The following is a 20,459-nucleotide window of genomic DNA, read 5'->3' as shown; positions in this document are numbered from 1 at the left end:
AGACAGACATCTCCGCGGCCGGTATCTCCAACACTCAGCAACTCACACCAAAACTATCTAGACTGATAAATAGCACCACAGGTAAGAGGGACAATATGTATTTTTGATTTTGGGGTGAACCGTCCCTTTAAGCATTATTGGCCCTTTAATTATTCAAATGCAGTATTTTAATGGCTAGTTACCACAAATAGATCACTCTTAAAACTCTAATTAAAGATCTGTGTTAGAACCCAGTAAAGAATATCTTGCGACAGATATTTTTGAGACTAAGAAACATGTATTTGCAGAATATCAGTATAAAGTGATGTTTCATTGGTGACTAGCCGTGTACCTCAACACTGAACACATGACTTTGCCTTTAGCTCGTTTCAGCAGTCATTTGCACAGATATGCAGCAGATGTTTTATTGGATTTGTTTGCCTTTTTATCCTTCATTTTGAATAAACTCCACTTGATCAAACAGTGAGAATTTGATAGCGACATTTGAGTTTCTTTTTGACAATGAATGTGTGTGATACAGTCTGTATAAAGTCAATGCATGAGAAGAATCTACAAAGACAATCAGGTATGTATAGTAAACATTTGAAATGTCATATTTTCATGAAGTTTACACGTGTCACAGTCCACACTCTAATGGCTTAACACTTGATTTGGGCTGTTGTGCATTTGTTTCTCTGTCACACGTGTATTCACAGGTAACAGGGAGTTGGAGTACAGGTGCAAACACAGAGATCCTCTCTGTGTTGCGGGAGGATACACTGACTTGGACTGACACAGGGGAATCACAATCTTGTATCTCTAATGTAAGGACTTCAGGCACAGTGCACATGATCACAGTGAGACATATCACATTATTAACAAAACTGTGGCTGCCATCTGCTGGCTGTTCAGCGCATCAAAAAGCATGTGATTGGAGCACTGACGAGACAAAACATGATCTATTTTCAGTTGTGCACACAGGATCTGTAGGAGTGAGCATATATTATAGAATATCATTTTAAATACACATAAACTGAATTTAATATAAATCTGTAACGCAGAAATGGGTCGAGCCGTTCATTTCTGCTTGTGTTTTTTTACTTTGGCAAAATGAGCCTTTTCTCCCCCTGCTATAGTATCACAGTGGTCGTAGTGCTGTTTCAGGAGTTGCTGGTCTGCAGCGGCCTGAGTATCCTCTCCTCGTTGTATTTGCGGAAAAAGGCTTTTCCGAACTCGTAGGTGCTGATCATGATTGCGCAGGCCGGGGCCACTTTGATCAGCCTTGGGAGGAAACCTGACAGAGAAACAACACATAAGAGGAGTGATTACAAGCCATGTAGTGAGATATAACTGTAATCATTCACAGAATATCACGCAGGGTTTCTACCTCTTAACAGTCCGCTGAAGCCGTCCTGCGCCACAATCCTGCTCATCACACTGAGGGTGGAGGTGGAGACCTGATGGGACACTGATGAGACAACGACAATAGTCAACATCAAATGGCACATTAAAGCTGGGGTAGGCGATTTTGGCTTCACAGGGCAAAAATCCCATAATAACCTTTGAGCATATTGTATTTCAATTGGACTGAGAGAAAAATAGATTTCTGCACCTCCTCTTGGCTCTGTTTTCAGGCTTTAAAAAATCTAGCATGTGACGAGAGACTTTGGCCAACAGAGGGCGTCTCTATTGGCTGTTCTACAAATGCATATGCGTGCCCCTTCGGAAAAAGCCTAATTCAAACAAAATAATACACATTAATATCGGCAAAGTGTTTCACAGAAGGAGAGAGAATGTTTATCCTTCTGCTAACAGTAGCCTAAGGGCCTGCATACACAATGAGTTTTTTGCGGCATCAAAGCAAACATTTTCAGTAAAGCCACGCAGAAGGTAGAGTAACACCAGTGCGGCAAGTGTTTCCAAGCGTCTGTTTTTTTCATGGCTTAAGATAATAATACAAAATAAATAGGCACAAAATAGGCAGCACTGATCAAATATAACTCAAGACTCTCCTACTGCATTGCCTATTTCTTGCTTTAAATGTTTTCAGAAAGTTTTGCTCTGGCTGGTGGACGGTGCTTCGTTTTCAGTTCGCCTGTTTTCAACATGGCAGTCACCAACTTTCTCATTTTACAGCTAAACAGTAAAACAGTGGTTCTAAACTGGTCCAGCCACGGGGGCCAGATTTCTCCGTAGTCATTAGTTCAAGGTCCACACAGTTTAATATATTCAGCATTGTACTTGCGTTTGGCCAAGTCGTCAAGCTAGTTTGCTGTCTCTGTCAAGTAGCTGTCCGTTTATCACTCACTCTACAACAGGAAACGGTACTTCAGAATAAAAGCTCTGTGCTGGAAATTCACTGTACTTAAAAATAGAATGTGTTTTTTACAAACTTGACATTTTTATTGGGAACCATTGCTCTAAAATATGTGTCTGTAAACATCTAAAGTGAGAAATATGAAATGCAGTAACAGAATCTGATTCATATTTGATCAGCGCTGCCTAGTCTGTCAGTTTAACCACAGTTCACGAGCAGTGATTGTCATGTTTGAAATCTGCGTTAGAGACTCCTCCGCTCTGATTGGCTGTTTTCGTTCCCGTCCAGCGATGCCATTAGGAGCGCTGGCATTTGACAGAGAGGGCAGAGGAATATTTTGTTTCAGCAGACATGACGAAAACGTACTTTATAAAAGTTACTGCAGCTTTAATGTAGGAAAAAACATCTTATTCCACATTGTCTGACAGTTTTACAGAAACATCCTGTGTCAGCTTGTTCCAGCTCTTCATTGAAGCTGTGTGATGTTTACACTGTATGACTTTGGAAACTTTGGGATCTCTTAAATCGTCTACTGAAATAGAAAACTGTCTTAGATTAAAGGAATCAAAGACAATGTTTGGCTGCACAATCTCCACAATCTTTTCATATACGCTTTGACAACTGCAGAACTACCATGGAGGGTAAAACGCACCGGTTGGAGATCTTGGAAATCAACTGATGTACAACAATCACAATCTTCAAAGCAGTAAATAATGATGTCATAATTACAATTCTTTGCTTGTAGCTCTCCCAGCTCCACCTGCCTCCTCGTTTTGACGACATCAAAAGGTAACGTTACGATGGCTGCAATCTGAAATGGAAATATGTATCAATTAATTAGTGATATTTTCTTTCGAGTTCTATTCCTGCAGGTTGAAGAGCTGAGTTCTGAGCAGTTTGACAGGACACAAGGCGCAGATACACTTACAGAGCCAGACACCGCTCCAGATATGAAGGTCATGGTAAAGGTGGGTTCTCTGGTGTTATACAGCTCACACAGGAAGCTCTTGCCCCTCTCATAGTTGTACCAGTACATGGCAGAGAAGGGCACGTCTCGGAGAAGCGTGGGCCCCAGGCCTCGCCACAGAGACAGCCTGCCCTCTGCCTGCACCGCAGAGCGGATGCAGTCGGTCAGCTCCCTGTACGTCTGTTTCCGAGACTGCATCTTTGTACGGATCAGCTCCAGGGGGCTGATCACTGTCGCTGAACCCACTGACACACACACACGGAAACAGAGAGGAAAAGTTTAAAACATACTGTCGCAGAGAACACACCAGGTGATGATGACATTTTGAGCATTTTAACTGAAGAGTCGTGTATCACTTCATGAATTATTAACAAGCAAATTGCAGTCACCCTCCTCGACTGTGCTTTTTTTTTTTTTAACTTTCTTTTTAATAACTATTCATTGATTGTTATTAAAAACCCAGCCAGGGTCACAACGTGTCCAAAATGAAATCTAATGTAGTGATAAAATTACACACAGATACTCAGAGCTGTTGGGCAGAAGGTATGGGTGGATGCCCTTGAAAATTAATCTAGATATTAAAACACCAGCATTATTAAAATACAGCAATAAGTTAATCAAGCTGAAAGGAACTCTGATGACTCAAAAAACACCTTTTCAACTGATACTGTTTTGATAAGAGTTCTAGTGTGTAGGATTTAGTGGCACCTAGCTGTGAGGTTGCAGAGTGACACCAACTGAGACTTGTCTCATGTGCCAAGTGTGCAGGAGAAATCTGGTTCCTGTGGCTGGAACACTTGGGAACCACTGCTGTAGAACATCCTGGTATTTTTGGCATACTCCATTTGACATACTACGTACTTGGGCATACTAAATGGTATGGTAGTGTGGGTATTGGAACACACTAACTATATTAGTAATTATATAGTGCAGACTGATAAAGGAGGAAATACAGTGAGTGCTGGACGGAGCAGTGAGTGACAAGAACCCCGCCCACATTTAAGAGTACTGTTTGCAGTGGAAACCCTAGAGTCTAGGTACCATGTCTGAAGGGTTACTTTAGGTTCCACCAAAGTGTTTGGTGAAAACGGGGCTATAGTTGTGAATATTACAGTCCAATTCTGCCAATAGGTGCCCCTAATCCTCACACTGGACCTTTACATAGATGGTTCCACTCTGTAAAATAATCGATGCTGGGATTGGTCCTCTTGATGTGACAGCATTTGGCTCACCTCTAGCGATAGCTCCTGCCAGAAGAGGAGCCACCTGAGCACGCTCTCCCATCCTGACCCTCAGCGCTGCGCACAGCTGATCGTAGCACGTGAAGTAGATCACTGTAGCAGGGACTGCCATCACACTGGAGATGACACATATGGAAAATATTCATATATTAAGCTTCCGTCAAGATTATTCCAAGCAGGGAAAATGTCAGCTGCAAACGCAACACCAATAAATTACTGAACATTTATTAAAGAAACTTCCATTAAGATAACACTTAACATGAATCAATCTTTAGTCGTCAGCCCTCAAGAAAACCTTAGGTGGTTTGCCACTAATTGGTACAACTTCAAAGTACCCTTAATGAGTGCATCGGCTACGGGCTAAACGACTGTCGGCCGACCACATTTGCTCAATAACTCACTCTAAGAGGAGCGAAAGCAGGATGAAGTGCAACAGGGGAATAAAAGAGACACAGAAGACTTCACACTCACAGGGTTGGAGGTAGACCGCTCCATAATGATTTTACTCCTTCGTTGCGGACTATCTTTATGAAGGCATCCTGCGGAGATGTGAGTGTAGAGTCAATGTGCTGTTTGGCAAGTGAGACAAGCAAAAGCTGGGGCACTTGTCTGACTAACTCTATGCCTTTGTATTTTATTTTGGGAAAGAGTGAATTGGGGAAATGGTTACCAGCGTGCCACTGAAGTGACCTGGGGCTTTGTACCAGGCCCTGGAGTTGCCGTTTTCACACACACATATGTGGTCCATTAGTCCGTTGCAGTAGACGAAGCATTTCCCTGAAAGATATTGGGAAAAAAAAACTTAGTCATTTCACATTTACTGAATTAAACAAATAAAACCAACACAGTTCATTTTCCTTGTACCTTTGGGGAAGGGATTTTTCTGTGCTTGCAGTCTGATCTTCACAACATCCAAAGGTGTAACTGAAAAAAAAGTTAAATTAACATGAGTCGCCATGTATGAAATTAAGTACATGCAATGTCTTTCTGTGCAAATAGATCTGCTGTACTACTTATAATATACGTCAGTGCTTGTACATGTTTTTGGTCTGTCTGTTAAGTTTTTTCGGTGAGCCAAGCTAGGTCAAATCCTGTTTTCTTGTGACTCTCGGGTCGTCCACACACAGCGTCTCATGACTCTGCATCAAATCAGCTGTCACTCACATCTTCGTGGTCAGACCTGCAGCTGCCACTTAAGTTGGAGCGCACCGTGCACTTGTAGGCCTATTCTGACCTGTAAGCTAAATGTATTCAAACAGTCCAGGATACTCGTATGACTATGTCCACTTTTCAAAATACGATGTTAATACAGTGTAAATATGTATATGGTGATAAGCTCAATTAGATCATATTCACAGGAACTATAAAACATATTTAAAATTATTGAAAATAGTTCCAAAAAATAGTAGTGTTGTTTTACGCCAAATTCATTGACAGTCATTACATTTTTATTATTTTATTATTGAATTGTTGAAACTTTGATTAGTGATTACACACTCTTTCTCGTGGCAAAGTGTGCTTAAATCGTAAAACAGAATTTAGAAAAATTAAAATGAAAAACACCAAAATTGGGAAAAAATAAAAAGGAATCTGGAAAAAATTTAAATGGATTTAATAGGGCCCTAAAAATGTAACATGGGTGTTTCTGTATGTTGTGGCCCCTTGTAATATATCACATATATTTTGCATTACTATCAACCATTTTCAAAAGTAAACAGCTATTTTTGTTTTCCTACATTTCAAGAAACCTTAAATTAACCTTCCTTGAATTATTCTCTCACATTATGAACATTTTCATGAACTTGATTAATAATCTGTCACAGTCACAAACATAAAAAGTTTGATACAGCGACAGAAACTATTTAAAAAAGAAAAGAAGTAGTTACCACATTTTACATGATTATTTTCACCACGTCCATGTTCATCTTATTGTTTATCTACTGCTCGGATTTCCTCTCAGGTCTTAAAGTTTCGAGAATCCCATCTGTATTTGAACACATCACTTAGACAGACTTTTAAATTCATTCAATTCATTACCACCACAAAATAAAATGCTAACTCAGTTTTAACAGACATGAAAAAGAAACAGAATGTTCACGGTGGATTCCCTGAAGCGCACTTGTTTGACTAGTTATCATGTAAATATTGATGACATTAATGCATTCTAATAAGACAGCTCTGCAGTTAATCCTACCTACTTACAGGATAGTATTGTATTAGACTGCATTGGTTTTCCCTGGCTTTACCCATAGATGCACAATAATAAGGTTTTACCCAATAAAGTGTCAACTGAGATTTAGGTTTCAATTTTTAAAGTAGATTTTCAGAATGCACTGAATTGAGTAGAAAACAGTGACTGCCGGTAAAGACAGGAAACAAACGGCGAGTTATAAGAAATGATTAAACGTAGTATTGCTTTGCATGAGCTAAAACAAGTAAAAAGCCTAAACAGGACAGATGCTTAGTCTCTCACCAAACAAAGATGTAAGGATGGCTCCGGAGCAGGACGCTGCCATCTGCTGCAGTGGAGTAATGCCATTAGAGGCTGGAGGACGTTGACCACTCATTGTGTCTTCTTAAAAGCAGAGATACAGTTTGACATTAGACGTGTTGTAGACTGTGTGTAACTTATCAAGAACCTGTTTTATCAAATGAGTAAATTAGTAGCCACAGAAACGTTGACTTAGTTAGAAAGTAGTGGAATAATTAATCAGATCTTTTACGTAAAGGGGAACTACAGCTATTTTCAAAATTCATACATGTTATTCCTGTGGTTTAAGACAGTCCAAATATATTTGTAAAATTGACAACTCTGTCCCAAGTACAAAAAGCAGAATGCTAAAACTTAGATTGATTAAAAATTAAATTGAAATTAAATTGTGTTTTGGTCTGGAGCTGCTCCATAGGCAATGAATGCTAAAAGATGTTATAGATCTGGGGAATTCAAAGTTTTACAGGCCAACGACCCCTTAGCTGTAAGAGATACAGAGCGGGAACCCCCTACTGCATATATTGCATAAAACTGAGCTGCATATTCAACTGGGCGGATGGAGGTTGTCAGGCAGAGAGCCATATCAGCCTCAGATTGCAGCCTTGACCTGTGTTTACTTTTCCAGTAGGTGAGGGAGGAAACTCCACTTTCACAAGTATAACCAGGATGTATACAGGGTATATGAAGAACCTGATTTCTCTGTTCTCATGTAAACGCCATGTCCCAAATATGATCATAACTTAGATAAGCCTCGTAAACAGGTTATTCATGTGCATGTAATCGCACTCTATGTCTGTGGAGCAGCTCCAGACTTTATATCTTATCACATCACAAGTTTGAGACTCACCTCGTGTTCACAAATACTGACTGAACTTTCTAAGGCCATGGAAATGACATTTGGAATTCTTAATTTAGATGGATTTCCCCTTTAAGTAAAAGTAGCAATACTACAGTGTAAAATAGTCAAGTGAAGTGAAAGTGAAAGTCCTGCATTCAAAGACTTAGGCTCAAGTAGAAAAGTATTAGCATAAAAATAATGTTTAAGTGCCCAAAGTAAAAGTACTCATAATGGCCCATTAACTGGATTATTACTGATGCATTCATGTTGTAATCCTTTTAATGCTGAAGCTTGTAAAGGTGGAGCTTATTTTAATTACATTATGTACTGATGGCTGTCTTAATCCATATTTTTAGGGATATATTAGGGACTGTTCGTTATTTATGATAGGAGAGGGGGTGGTGCAAATAGGGAGGGGCATGTCAAATATTTTTTTCAAGCAATGCGGCAGGACTTATTTTTTTATTTTGGCTTAAGGGAGGGGCATACAGCTCATTGAAAGAAAACAGCCCTTTGAAAGCGGGTTTGAAAGGGCTGTTTTCTTTAAAATTACTCTAAACTACACCATTTATTTCAGGCAGAAACAAAAAGTATCTTTGGATTTTCAAATTTATGATGGTACTTGAACACATTACATGGGACGATTGCTACCAACAGAAAAACAAATCTGAGTTAAAAAAATGGTGATATTTTATCAAAGTTATTTTATTCTACATCTAAAATTTTGTAAAAATTCAGCACTAGCAAACCAACATACATAACAAGAGAGGAAAAACTGTTTTCTTTTTTTCCAACTTGAGGAGTTTACCCTCAATCTTTAACTTTCAAACATCAAGTTAGGGTAAGTCTTTAAAACGTTATAACTAATTTATGGTGGAGGGAGGGTTGAGCATTTCTCCAAGTCACTCAGGGAGACTCAAGGAAAAACATTTGTAGCTTTGGGGAGGGTTAAAAAGCAAAAGAAAACAAACAAGCAAAAAAGTCAAACCCCAGCCACCACCCTCCTCTGATAAGTAAAGAACAGTCCCTTAGTAATAATACTCACATTCTGCAATACAACTTAAGTTATCAGATAAATATAGTGGAGTAAATGGTACAATATTTCCCTCTGTGATGTAGTAACGTAGAGGTATAAAGCAGCATAACATACTCAAGTAAGCCACAAGTATGTCAAGACTGTACTTAACTAAATGTACTCAGTTACATTCCAACACTGTGGTTACTAACTTATTACAATATCGCCCCAGGTGTCGTAACATTACATGAACAGAACTCTCCAGCTAACCCATGCATGCATATCTTTATACAGCCATTTTATATATCTTCATACATTCATGGGCTGACCTGGGTTAGCTATTTAAGTTAGCTAACTTCCTACCTGCTAAAGCGCCTCAGCATCAACGAAGTCGTCCATGAACACACACATGATCCTCGGGTTTTTTAGTATTTTGACAGTTACTACTACTGTCCTACATGATCGAAAGGGATAGCATAGCTCCAACACGTGTGTGTGCGCAGTGGTTGTAACCTTAGCTAGCTGGTCAGTTTACACAACATGATAACATTTCCTGCACCGTGTTAATTTCAGCAGAGCACATTCTTGCACTTTTCGGAACTTTACGTTACATTAAACGCAGAAGAGGATATTAATATTTACATACGAAGCGTATAAAAGTTGTTTGTAAAGAGGCTAATTTATCGATTTGCATTTTTAATGTATATTTTTATTATTTAATTTTTTTTACAGCAATGTGGAAACATCACTTTCAAACACAGAGGCAGCGTTTACTTATTTTCGGTGTTGCCAGGGTTGAAGAATTTCCGTAAAACCTCACAACGTCACAATTTGTCAACGGTATTAAAAGAACGACCGTGACGTTCATCAAAGACAAGTGGGTTATTTTTAGGGATACTAAATGTAAATACAAAACTGCTGTTTAACTAATTTGGGAACGCCCACTGAGCACCTTTAAAACAAACGTAACAGTGCTTACGTGACCGGAAAGTATCAAACATGGCAACGTAGACTTCCTCTTCTATTGGATTTAAAGCGGGAAAGGGAAGCTTTGTGGAACTGTGGTCTGAAAAGTTTCCTACAGCTGGCTTAACAGTTGTAAAACCTCCCACAAATGGATAGTTTGTGCCAGCAAACTTGCTCACGTCGCTCGTGTACCGTTTATTAATGTTAGCTTACGAAATAATGTAACGTAAAGTTAGCAAAGCAGTTAACTGACAAAGCTGTGTGCACCGGAGGAAACGAAACAGTAACGTCACACGGTAAGACTGCATTTAAAAGTTACCGTTGGTTAAATCCGGCTATCGGTTGACACTAACGGTACGCCAACATTACATTGCTCATATTTTACTATTCAAACCGTTTTTGCCTTACTGTTTGTCGTATTTGTAAATATCCGCTTGTTTGTTTACCAACAAGGACTTCCTGGGTCATGTTGACTTGAGACAAGAGGGCAGTAAAAACATTTTTCTCCTCAATGAAAGAAAATAAAATGAAGCCGAAACGCATCCAGAGGCACACAGGCCCCAATTGGCAAGGTAATGTTTATGTATTTATTTACTAGAAATGTTTAAACACCAAAGTCCGTTTCCGTGTTTTCCAGTTAAATCTGAGACGTAGTGTTAAGCTAGTTTAACGATTTTTATCGTCACTGACTTACGCATTGTTTGTTTTTTCGGTTAAACTGGGTCCTTAAGAAGTTTTTAAAGGCCTTAAAAGTAATAAAATAGTCTTAAATTTGAATTTGTGAACTTAACTACTACAAAAATTTTATCTAAGTTAATTTATCCATTTTTAATTTCTTTTTGTGAAAATGAGTGAAGCATTTCTGTGTAAAAGTCCACATATCTAATGTTACAAACTTTAAAAACTACAATATTGTCATTTTACTTCATACTTGCACTTACCTGTTGGCAAAATGTAGACTGACTTAACTCACTGTAATACCCACGTTCCTACATAACACTTACCTTTGCACAAGACCACATATATACTGCTTGATTTGTCCAAAAATCTGTCCTAAGGTGTCTTGAACAGGTCTTAAAAAGCATTAAATTTAACTGTCTGATACATGTAGACACCTACATCTGCTCCATATAACCTAAAAGCAATGTTACTTTGATTCAAGATGTTTAAGTCTCAATTATCTTCACTCAAAGTCTGTCTTCAGTTGAATGAATGTCCCGTCAAGTCAGCTTTAACAGGTATTATACAGTGCAATGAGAGGATAAAGTAACAAAGTCCTTTGTTGTTGCTTAATTTAACCAGCAGCTGATGAAACATACCCAGCTGACAATGATTAAAAACAAGCTGCTCATTGTATTTCTGAAGCTGTAACTATCAAAGGTTTAACTTATACCAGAGGAATGCATCAACAAATGATCAGTAAGTAAAATAAATGGTTTCATTTGTGACTGATCACTCAGTTAGTGACCACTTATTCAAGACTTGTTGATCTCCCTCCCTCTGTGACTTTACTGATTTGTCTTTTCAGGGAAATGTGTCACTACTGGTGACAAGGCAGCGCTGAGCCAAGCTAAGCCAACATGTGTGTCCTCTCCTGCTCAAGTCAGACCTTTTGCTGGGAAGGTGTTTTACTTGGATCTGCCATCAAACAGAGTAGCAGAGACGTTGGAGAGTGACATCAAAGACCTGGGAGGGGTGAGACATTTATCTATATTGTTATTTTGGTTGTCAGAAGGGTTCAAATATCTGTCGCTTCCCTTGTGTCGGCTTTACATATCCATGATTGAGTCAGTTGGATAAAGTCTATACTCTATAAAACACAATGTTGTATTTTCTCCCAATTAGCTCTGCCGACTTTATGAGGCTTCATCCCTATACTCAGATTTCTCCTCTGCGTTTGAAGTAAACTGACTCTATTATTTGGTAGCATTGTATCATTACAGACTGATATAATTTAACCTTTAAACAAGTGGTTTCCAACTGGTGGGTCGTGGTCCAAAAGTGGGTCGTGGGTCCATTCTGAATGGGCCACAAGTGACTTGCTAATGTATCAACTTTGTAAAAAACACACTTCATTTTTCACTACAGTGAATTTCCAGCACAGAGCTTTTATTTTGAAGTGCAGTTTCCTGCTGTAGAGTGAGTGAATAATTTAACAGAGACCACAAACTAGCTTGAGACATGGCCAAACACAAGTGTGACGCTGAATATATTAAACTGTGTGGACCTTGAACCAATGACTGAGGAGAAATCTGAACCCTGTAGCTGGACCAGTTGGGAACCACTGCTATAAACTATGATGGTTCTACATCTTCTCTGTAGCTGCTCCTGTACAGTTTTCCAACTTCTGTTCTTATTGTAGTTGTGTGTATACCTTTTTCTATTTGTTCTTAAAGACAAGGTTTATCTCTGTAGGGATCTTTTCCATAAACTTGTCAAACACTTACAGTAACAATCTGAGCCTATCAGTGGCAAAAACAACCACTTTCAGGAGATGAAAACTGATGTGCAAACTTATCCTGAGAGGTTACATTGAAGCCTGTTTTGTCACTGTGTCTCACTCATTATTGGACCAATTACAAAAACTGTTGTTCCCATTAGTCACTTGCACAAAAACCCATGGGAAATAGGGTCCAGGTTGAGAAATACCAAACTTAATACCAATTTTTGATCCTTGACAGTTTTCAGAACACTGTGAACATGGAGACATGTCAGTTAGTACCAAAATTCATTTAATGTGGATACCAACACATGTATGTAAATATACTCTGTGTATTGCAATTGTTTGGCATAAGGGTCCTAAATCTTTCTCAAAAACCTTGTCCTGTGTTTTTTCGTCTTTGTCCCTTAGACTGTTGAGAAGTTCTTCAGTAAGGAAATTAAGTATCTGGTATCCAACAAAAGGGAGGCACGATACGTTCAGTGCCTGAGGCAGGACTCTCCTGTGCCCAGCCCGGACTCTGGACCGAGTTCACCTCACCCTCGATCAAACCAGCACCGACCCAGCAGCCATGGGGACAACGTCAAAAGCAGGTCTCAGGGCCAAACAGACACAGTGGGTTCACTTTCATTGCTTCATCAACTGTAGTGCAGATGTGTTTTTAGGTCGGTCTCTTCTTACCTGTGTCATTCCCTTCTAGATCTGGATTCTTACTTGTTATTAATGGGATAGATTTTTTGTTTTTGTTTGCAGTGTGTTTCAAGCCGAGGGAAGGCTTTGTTGGAGAGAGTGGTGAAAGGGCAGGTAAGTCAACTTATGAGTTCAGCAAGGAACTTTAACTACCCTGTTTCTTTCCTGTGCTCATACACAGTTGTTTGTTTTCAGGAGAGGGTGAAAATGAACAAGATCCTGTCGAATGCTCTGGAGTGGGGTGTGAAAATCCTCTACATAGACGGTATGTTGTAGAGGTTACACCAGTTTTTGTTTCATAACCTCAACCACTGTTTACAGTGCTTGAATATGTAATAACCAATAATGACCTTTTTTTCTGGTTTTATCTCTCTTATGGCTCTTTCAGATATTATAGCATATGTACAGAAGAAAAAAAAGATCTTCAGCAGCCAGTGTCCTGCTGTCACTGCTGTGAAAACAAGTGTAAGTGTAAATTTCAAGTTCTTAAATGCATTCTTTGGTTTAGCATTTCATTTCATTTATTTTATTTAAAAGGAAAATGCACATTAATTAACGTTAGCCAGCTGGCTAATTTTCAGCTGCAGTCCTTTGGCGAGATGTTTTTAAACCAATAAAAGAATAAAATTCACACAACAATTCACAGAACAAAGACAACATAGAGACGCAAACACAGCATTGATTACAGCACACAGAAATTGTCAAGATAGAAGAGAAGCTGTGCAAAGCAACAAGCAACAGCAGAGCATCAGAACAAACCACTAACACGGGGGATTGTCAGGGGTTGGCTGTGGTCGGCAAGAAATTACCGCTACCCGCTTGAGTGCGGGCAGCCCGGCTTTTGGACCAGCTCCTCAGAAGGTCAATCTGCGGTGCGGCTTGGCATGGCACGGCGCATCTAAACTGACAATAGAAACACAAATTGGCACAGCATGGTTTTACTCGGCACGGCCAAGAGTGACAATGGCAAAAGGGTAATGGATAAAATACAATAGTCATTATGTAGGTCTTAGTAAAATGTTAAAACATGCAGTTACAGGTCAGTGATATGGTCATGTGCACTAACACACAAGCAATGCAACACAAAGTTAGCCATGCTGTTAATAAAATAGATGCTGCACACATACCCATGCAGAGTTGACTGCCTGGCAATGACGTAAAGCAAGTTAGCACCAGGTTAGGAAAGAAATAACAACAGTGTTTCGGTGAGCAGTGTACTGTTGATTAGAAATGTTCACATGTCTGATTGTCCAAAAAACAGGTCTTGAGCCTTTGTTTGAAGGTGTGACAGGTGTTAAAGTTTCTTATCTCAGATGGGAGATCATACCATAGTATAGAAGCTCTGACAGAAAAGTATGATTGGCTGAAGGTTTTGTAAAATTTTGTTTATAAAAGCTTTTGTTTTTAATTTTTTTAAAGGTCAAAGCTGAGTCAGCAGCAAAGCAAGGCTTTCAGAAATGCAAAGGTACGTGAAATGTTGCCTAGTTATTACCCAGTATTTTTTGGGGGTGTGTGAAAAGCATGCTCTGTGATACGGGGCTATAATAAACTTGACTTGACTATTACTTTTGATGTTTTCTAAGTACATGCTCATATTTAAATTTCCCATCAATGATGTTTGTTCCAGGGGGGCGCATCACTAAACCGTTCATCAAGGTTGAGGATTCAAGCAGGTAAGAGACAGTAGGTTAAAGGGAGATGACATCCTGCTGTCTTTGAGCTTATATCTATTGGCTATAAAATGTTTCTTTTTTCCTCCTCAGACACTACCGTCCAATCTACCTCACTATGCCAAACATGCCTGAGTTCAACCTGAAGACTGCCCCTCCCTGTACGCCCTTCTGTGTTGAGGACAAACATCCAACAGGGAACAAACAGCCAGTACACAGGTATGGTGTTTCTTCTCTGCTTTGCTCAACATGTGGATAGCAGAGTATGTCACATGTTCATAAAGACCACATTTATTTTAACATACTTTAACCACCGGAACCACCAAATCCTACTTTAAATTCCCCTGAAGGAGCTTCAAAGTTAGTTTAATCAACTAACTTTTGCACACAGCTCCTTTTTGTATTTTTCAGTGATCTATATGTTTTACAGTGCTGTTGTTTATTGATGTTCTGTTAAAGACATCTGTTCTGAACTAATTGTGTTGCCTTGTTTTTAATTTGTACTGTGGGTCGAAGCCAAGGACAAATTCTCAATGCTGTGGAAAATAAAGTAACTAACTAAATACATTTTTCCACACTGTTTAAAAGGAATGTATTTTCACAGATTACTGCACTGTGTTGGCTTACTTTCCTACACATCGATCTGCAGTTCAGTCTTCAAAACCTTTAGGATCTTGATTATAGTGGTGTGGTTGATTCTCCACCCAATTTGAGTTGGTAGTGCTGGAGCCACCCATCAAGACTGGATAAAAATGTGTGTTTTATTTGTGCAACGTCTGGAAAACAGAGGTGCGAAAGCCTCAGCCAGTGAAGAGCGAGCACACGGCAGAAAGAAGAACAGAGACAAGAAACGAGGCGGCTACTGCGAGTGCTGTATGATCAAATATGAGAACGTCACAATGGTAAGTTATCACAAAGCAAAAACTGTCAATACAATACCACCAGGACTATAATACAATAATTTATGTTAATACCACAAAAACCAAAACCCACACCCCACACAACCTTTGCTTTGCAAAATATCTCTGTAGACAGGAGAGCGCAAAAACACCAACCTAAACGCTCACCATCAGCTGTCTCCCCTCGTCCCAAATCGAGTAAAGTACACAGGCTAATGCTGATTACCATTTAATATGAGGTTGCAAGAGCTCACTCAAACATAAGAGTGTTGAGACACATGTAAGAGACATTTGGAGGTTTTCCTGTCATCGACAAAACTCCCACTCTGGAATGTGTCACACAATCTGCTGGTTTGAACGGGCCTAAATCAAAATGGTTGTTTTTGGTGGATTTCAAACTGTGGATTTTGAGGTGGAGCAAAAACATTTGGTGCGGCAGATGCCTCCATTCTTTTGTGAAGAGCCTCAGCAATACTAAGTTTAAGTGTAAAGTAGTCACACCCAACAGTGTTAAAAAATGTTAGCAAACCAGTAATCCACCATTGGTATTGTTTCTGGACATGCTCTTTACACAGCAACAATGGACATGCCCGACTTAAGGAGATCAGGCAATTTTTTCCCCCAGACACTCCGTTTTACACGTCCACAAAGATGAACAGTAACCAGAGCTTTGAAAAATCTGCATCCTAGAAGGCATTTTTAAAAAGCTGTCTGTAATTTTGATCTGTCTGTTTTTTTTGTAGCTACTTGGGTGTGTAACAGAAGAAATTGTGTGCAAATTAGCCTCCACTAGACAGCTGTAATTATCAATTATTTAATCGAGTGATGTAATTTTTTTTTTTTTTTGTTCAGCATCTTAAAAGTGAACGTCACAAAGCTTTCTCCAAGAGTGATGAATACCTGGTGGTTGACCAACTGGTTTCAACTCTGCACTGCAACTTCATTCACATCAGAACTCAAGTTAAAAGGTAATTTGTTTACATTCCTTTAAAAACGTCCATCAACATATGTTCATAAGAAAGAAATGCATTTAAATTGCTTCACTCTCAACTTTCACTCATGCAATATTTTTCTTTGATTCCTGTCAGACCAAAGTGCAGTGTTTCCTCTGTTCTCATTGCCCCGGGACCATGTGGGAAAACTGAGCTAAGGCACAAGGGAGATCTCGATACCACAGAGATTATTAAAGAAGAGCAGCACTGGACTATCGATGGGCACGAGGGATCTTATTCAGGACACACTTTAAAAACCAGATCAGTTACTGGTTCTGCTCCTCTGTTTGACAGAGAGGGGGAGAGGAGGAGCTGGTACACTCACACAGACAGATCCAAGCACAGATCTCTTGCACGTAAACGGCCGTGCAGACAGAATTCTTTGACTTCTTGCCCTCAAAAGACTGAGCAGGCTGAAATTCTTCAGCCCGTGATGGAAACAGCCCCCTCTGGAGGTGAATGTCCTCCCTCTATTCCCACCAGGGTTACTCAGGTCAAAGAGGAGGACCAAACAGTTACTCAAGACATTAACAACTCATCTTCTCATCTCCAAGACATGAACGTACAGAATGAAACCTCCTTAAAATGCCTTAATGTTGTAACCAATCAAAAAGAGGAGTCTGAGAAGAAACAGGATTCCTCAGTGCATGAGGCTGTTCAGGACGGAAACACATTGCCTGACAAAATGACTGAAAACAACCTCTCAGCAAAGGAAGAAGTGAGCCTTCCCTCACAAAGCTTCTCCCCGGTCCGGAAAATACGGAGGAGGGTGAGAGTTTATAAGCGCAAAAGACGGAAAGTGGACACACGCGTTGAGAGTGTGAAGCCAAGTGACACTCCCAACAGCTCTTTGCTGAGACTTTTGGAGATTTTCCAGTCAAGTGATGACATGGACGTGGAATTTCTGGGGTTTGAGGACAAGGAAGGAACAAATGAAGTGAGGGGATAAACTGGTCTGTTATTGAATATTTCTATACTTGAACCACACCACATTCTGAGCCATGGATTATACACGCCACTAGATTTCTCTTCTCTTCAGAAACATCAATTTAAAAATGGCAGTGATCTACACTCACTTATTTTCTTTCAGGGCTGAAAAAATCCCTTTTTCCCCCCATTTATTTTGTTTCACATCAAATGAAATGCAGCTGCTGATGTGCTGCAGCATTTTGTTCACAGCATTTTCATGGCAGAAGTTAAAAGAGGTAAACCAGCATACAGTGACATTTATAGTTCTCTTAATAGTGGCTTTAAAATGACATTTTGCACATTTTATTGTACTGCGAAAATTGGTTGACAATACATTGATTTGGTGTAGAGTTAAAAGAATATTTCACCCTCAAAATGATAATTTGTTTATCAATAACTCACTGCGTGTTACCTTGAATTTGTGAAGAGACCTTTATCTTTTTCACATGCCTCCACAGTGAACGGAGAATCCCAAAAAAGACGAACATTCTTCCCGAATTGAAGTCTTTGGGGACAGCAAAACCAAATCAAAACATCTTTTCACAAACTCTCACACAACTCGTGCAGTATAACTCAAGTTTTGTTTATCCAGTCGTATTGTCACTACTTCCCAAACACGTGCATTTTCGCTAAAAGGATGATATGATATGATTTAAAACACGTCATGGTCTCATGCATGGTCAAGAGGAATGCCTGGCCATGCCCCTTGCATTTGAAATCTACTCATATGCACACTCATGCTCAGGCGCGTCCTGCTTCTCGTAGGCGGAAGTGTTTGTATCGTGATGTTTCAATGAAAATGCATGTGTTTAGGAAGCATAAAACTGAATGAAAGAGACCTGGCTTATACTGCGCAAGTTGTGTGACCTTTTTGCAAACGGATGTTTTGATTTAAGTTTTGCTGTTGATAAACCCAGTCCCCAACGACTTCAATTCATGAAGAAGGTTCGTACTTTTTGGATTCTCCGTTCAGCATGGAGGCGTGTGAGATAAACAGTGTTCTTCACAAATTCAACATAACATGCAATGAGTAGTTGATATACAAATGGTTATTTTACAGGCTTTTCAAAGTGGACTGGAAATTGAAGAAATGTTTGAAACTAATATTCCCATGACAAAATTTGTCGTAAATGTGCAAAATTAAGTGACGCCTTGATATCAAGTTGCAGCCCTTTTCCTGCACATCTTGCATATAGTTAAATGTTTCTGTTACTGTCTAATCTTAATCTCCTTTGTGATGGGTCCATACATACTTAGTAAGAGAAAAACAATAATAGCTAATTGCTTTTACCCATTATTCAACTTATTAGCCTACTATGTGAAGACAAAATAGATTTAATAATGTTGGGCACATTCATTGTAGACTGATACATCCACTATTTGTCCACATTGTCTAAGTGGCCTCACTCTTGAAATCATCCTACTTTTTTCTTCAGTTTTACACTGAAGATTTGTGAGTATGTTATTTTTTGGAAATTGCTATAATAAGAATGAATGCAAAGTTCTGCCTCTAAACTTTAACACAGTCGTTTATACATAATTTTACATGGAGAAATATCATCTAGATGCCATGAACTGTAAGAAAATGCCCCCTGAAGGTGACACTGATCTGCAGAGGAAAAACCCAACAACTTGAAGCCCCATCACTAAGTTTTAAAGGAGCCTTATTTTAGACAGGGAACAGTAATTTGTATGAAATGAATTTTTAAACAATGTCAAAAATATGAAATCATTTATGGCCACTTCAAAATCTATTAAATCTTAATGTGTGAATTAATTTTCTCAGAAGTGTTTATTTTCCAAGTTTGCAGCCGTTTCCTCTGAATACTGATCAGGGAAGAGGAGCATATTGAAAAAAGGCAGCTTTAGTTGTAATGTTTTATACCATAATATGGAGAAAGACTCAATCTTTCCATAGCACAGGGAGCTGATTGTATGTGTGAAATAAATGGTTGCATATGTACTTCTCTGTGAATAACCCGCAGGTTGGATGTGTGGTACTTGACATCATAAATAACATTTTAGGATTCTTCCTAAGTGCACTTTTCATGACCTGCCTTCATGTGCTTTTTCTGATGCATTAGTTCAGCTTCTCCTTTTTTTCCCCTGCATTTAGTGCATTAGCATAGTGCCCTTGTTCTCCCTCGCTGCTCTCAAATGGATGCAGTGGGTCGAACAGGAGTCTCTGTGCCACTGGCATTAAGAAAAAGCAACCGAGCAACAGTATGTTCTGAGGTACAAGCACAGCTGCAAACAAGCTGTCAAAGGAAACACTGAATGCAGACATTATCGTCATTATTTTCTCGTCTCAGACAGACGATAACCTGCTGCCACTACTTTTATAATCATAGTGCACAAACTGTACCTGCCTCGTACGATTGAATACCACGCATTAGGAGTCCAGCCATTACCTGTACCTGCTCTGCAGGGTAATAGACAACCACTCACTCAGATGTACACACCATAAGTATAAATTTAGAGTCTTAAGTACTTGCACATCTTTAAACATATAATATTACATCTTTCTGTTGCAAGGGGTCTTTTAATCAAAACAATAACAGATGATGCAATGCCATCATTGCAGACGGTTTCACCCGGTTAGGTTTCCCTCTGCGTTCATTGTTCAGGAGGTTTTTTACCAGGAGCTGAATTATCCAAAAACACTTAATAAAGCAGTTTCAAGTTAAAAATCAGTGTTTCTCTAAGGCTGTTTGTTACCGCAGGGGCTGGAGTTGAGCTGCAGCTGACATTAGCTCAGCTTGTTTCTCTGATAATTTAAGATCCAGTTGTCCGATGACTTAACATCCTTCATCTGGTTAAAACGTTTAGTTAAAAACAACCAAGATCTAAAACATTTATAGTAAAAATGTGGCTTAAAACAGGATAAAAAGGCAGCTTCTAGCTTCTAGCATACAAGACAAAGGGTTCATAATGCCACTGATAGGTGACAAGGATCAAATGACATGTACTGTATCCTTTATTAAA

At 39.3% G+C, this 20,459-nt stretch overlaps 2 protein-coding genes across 2 annotated transcripts; one reads left to right on the top strand and one right to left on the bottom strand.

Annotated features, from left to right (window-relative positions):
• Positions 1-363: 363 nt before the first annotated feature.
• slc25a40 (solute carrier family 25 member 40) lies at positions 364-9,393 on the bottom strand. The gene is made up of 10 exons (XM_050047083.1): positions 9,212-9,393; positions 6,978-7,079; positions 5,369-5,428; positions 5,175-5,281; positions 4,976-5,043; positions 4,496-4,620; positions 3,225-3,508; positions 3,026-3,107; positions 1,367-1,447; positions 364-1,273 (listed from the first exon to the last, which is right to left on the bottom strand). The coding sequence occupies exons 2-10, from the start codon at positions 7,069-7,071 to the stop codon at positions 1,140-1,142; spliced, it is 1,035 nt and encodes a 344-aa protein (XP_049903040.1). The 5' UTR covers positions 7,072-7,079; positions 9,212-9,393; the 3' UTR covers positions 364-1,139.
• Positions 9,394-9,870: 477 nt separating this feature from the next.
• Positions 9,871-20,167, top strand: dbf4 (DBF4 zinc finger). The gene is made up of 13 exons (XM_050047581.1): positions 9,871-10,110; positions 10,268-10,386; positions 11,343-11,509; positions 12,666-12,869; positions 13,008-13,058; positions 13,140-13,209; positions 13,333-13,409; positions 14,364-14,409; positions 14,572-14,617; positions 14,708-14,833; positions 15,402-15,516; positions 16,366-16,481; positions 16,602-20,167. Exons 2-13 carry the CDS (start codon positions 10,326-10,328, stop codon positions 17,452-17,454), a joined length of 1,932 nt encoding a protein of 643 aa, XP_049903538.1. The 5' UTR covers positions 9,871-10,110; positions 10,268-10,325; the 3' UTR covers positions 17,455-20,167.
• Positions 20,168-20,459: the final 292 nt, after the last annotated feature.

This window comes from Epinephelus moara, chromosome 6 (genome assembly GCF_006386435.1).
Source record: "Epinephelus moara isolate mb chromosome 6, YSFRI_EMoa_1.0, whole genome shotgun sequence".
Taxonomy (NCBI): Eukaryota; Metazoa; Chordata; class Actinopteri; order Perciformes; family Serranidae; genus Epinephelus; species Epinephelus moara.
This window is presented reverse-complemented; position numbering and strand designations above follow the sequence as displayed.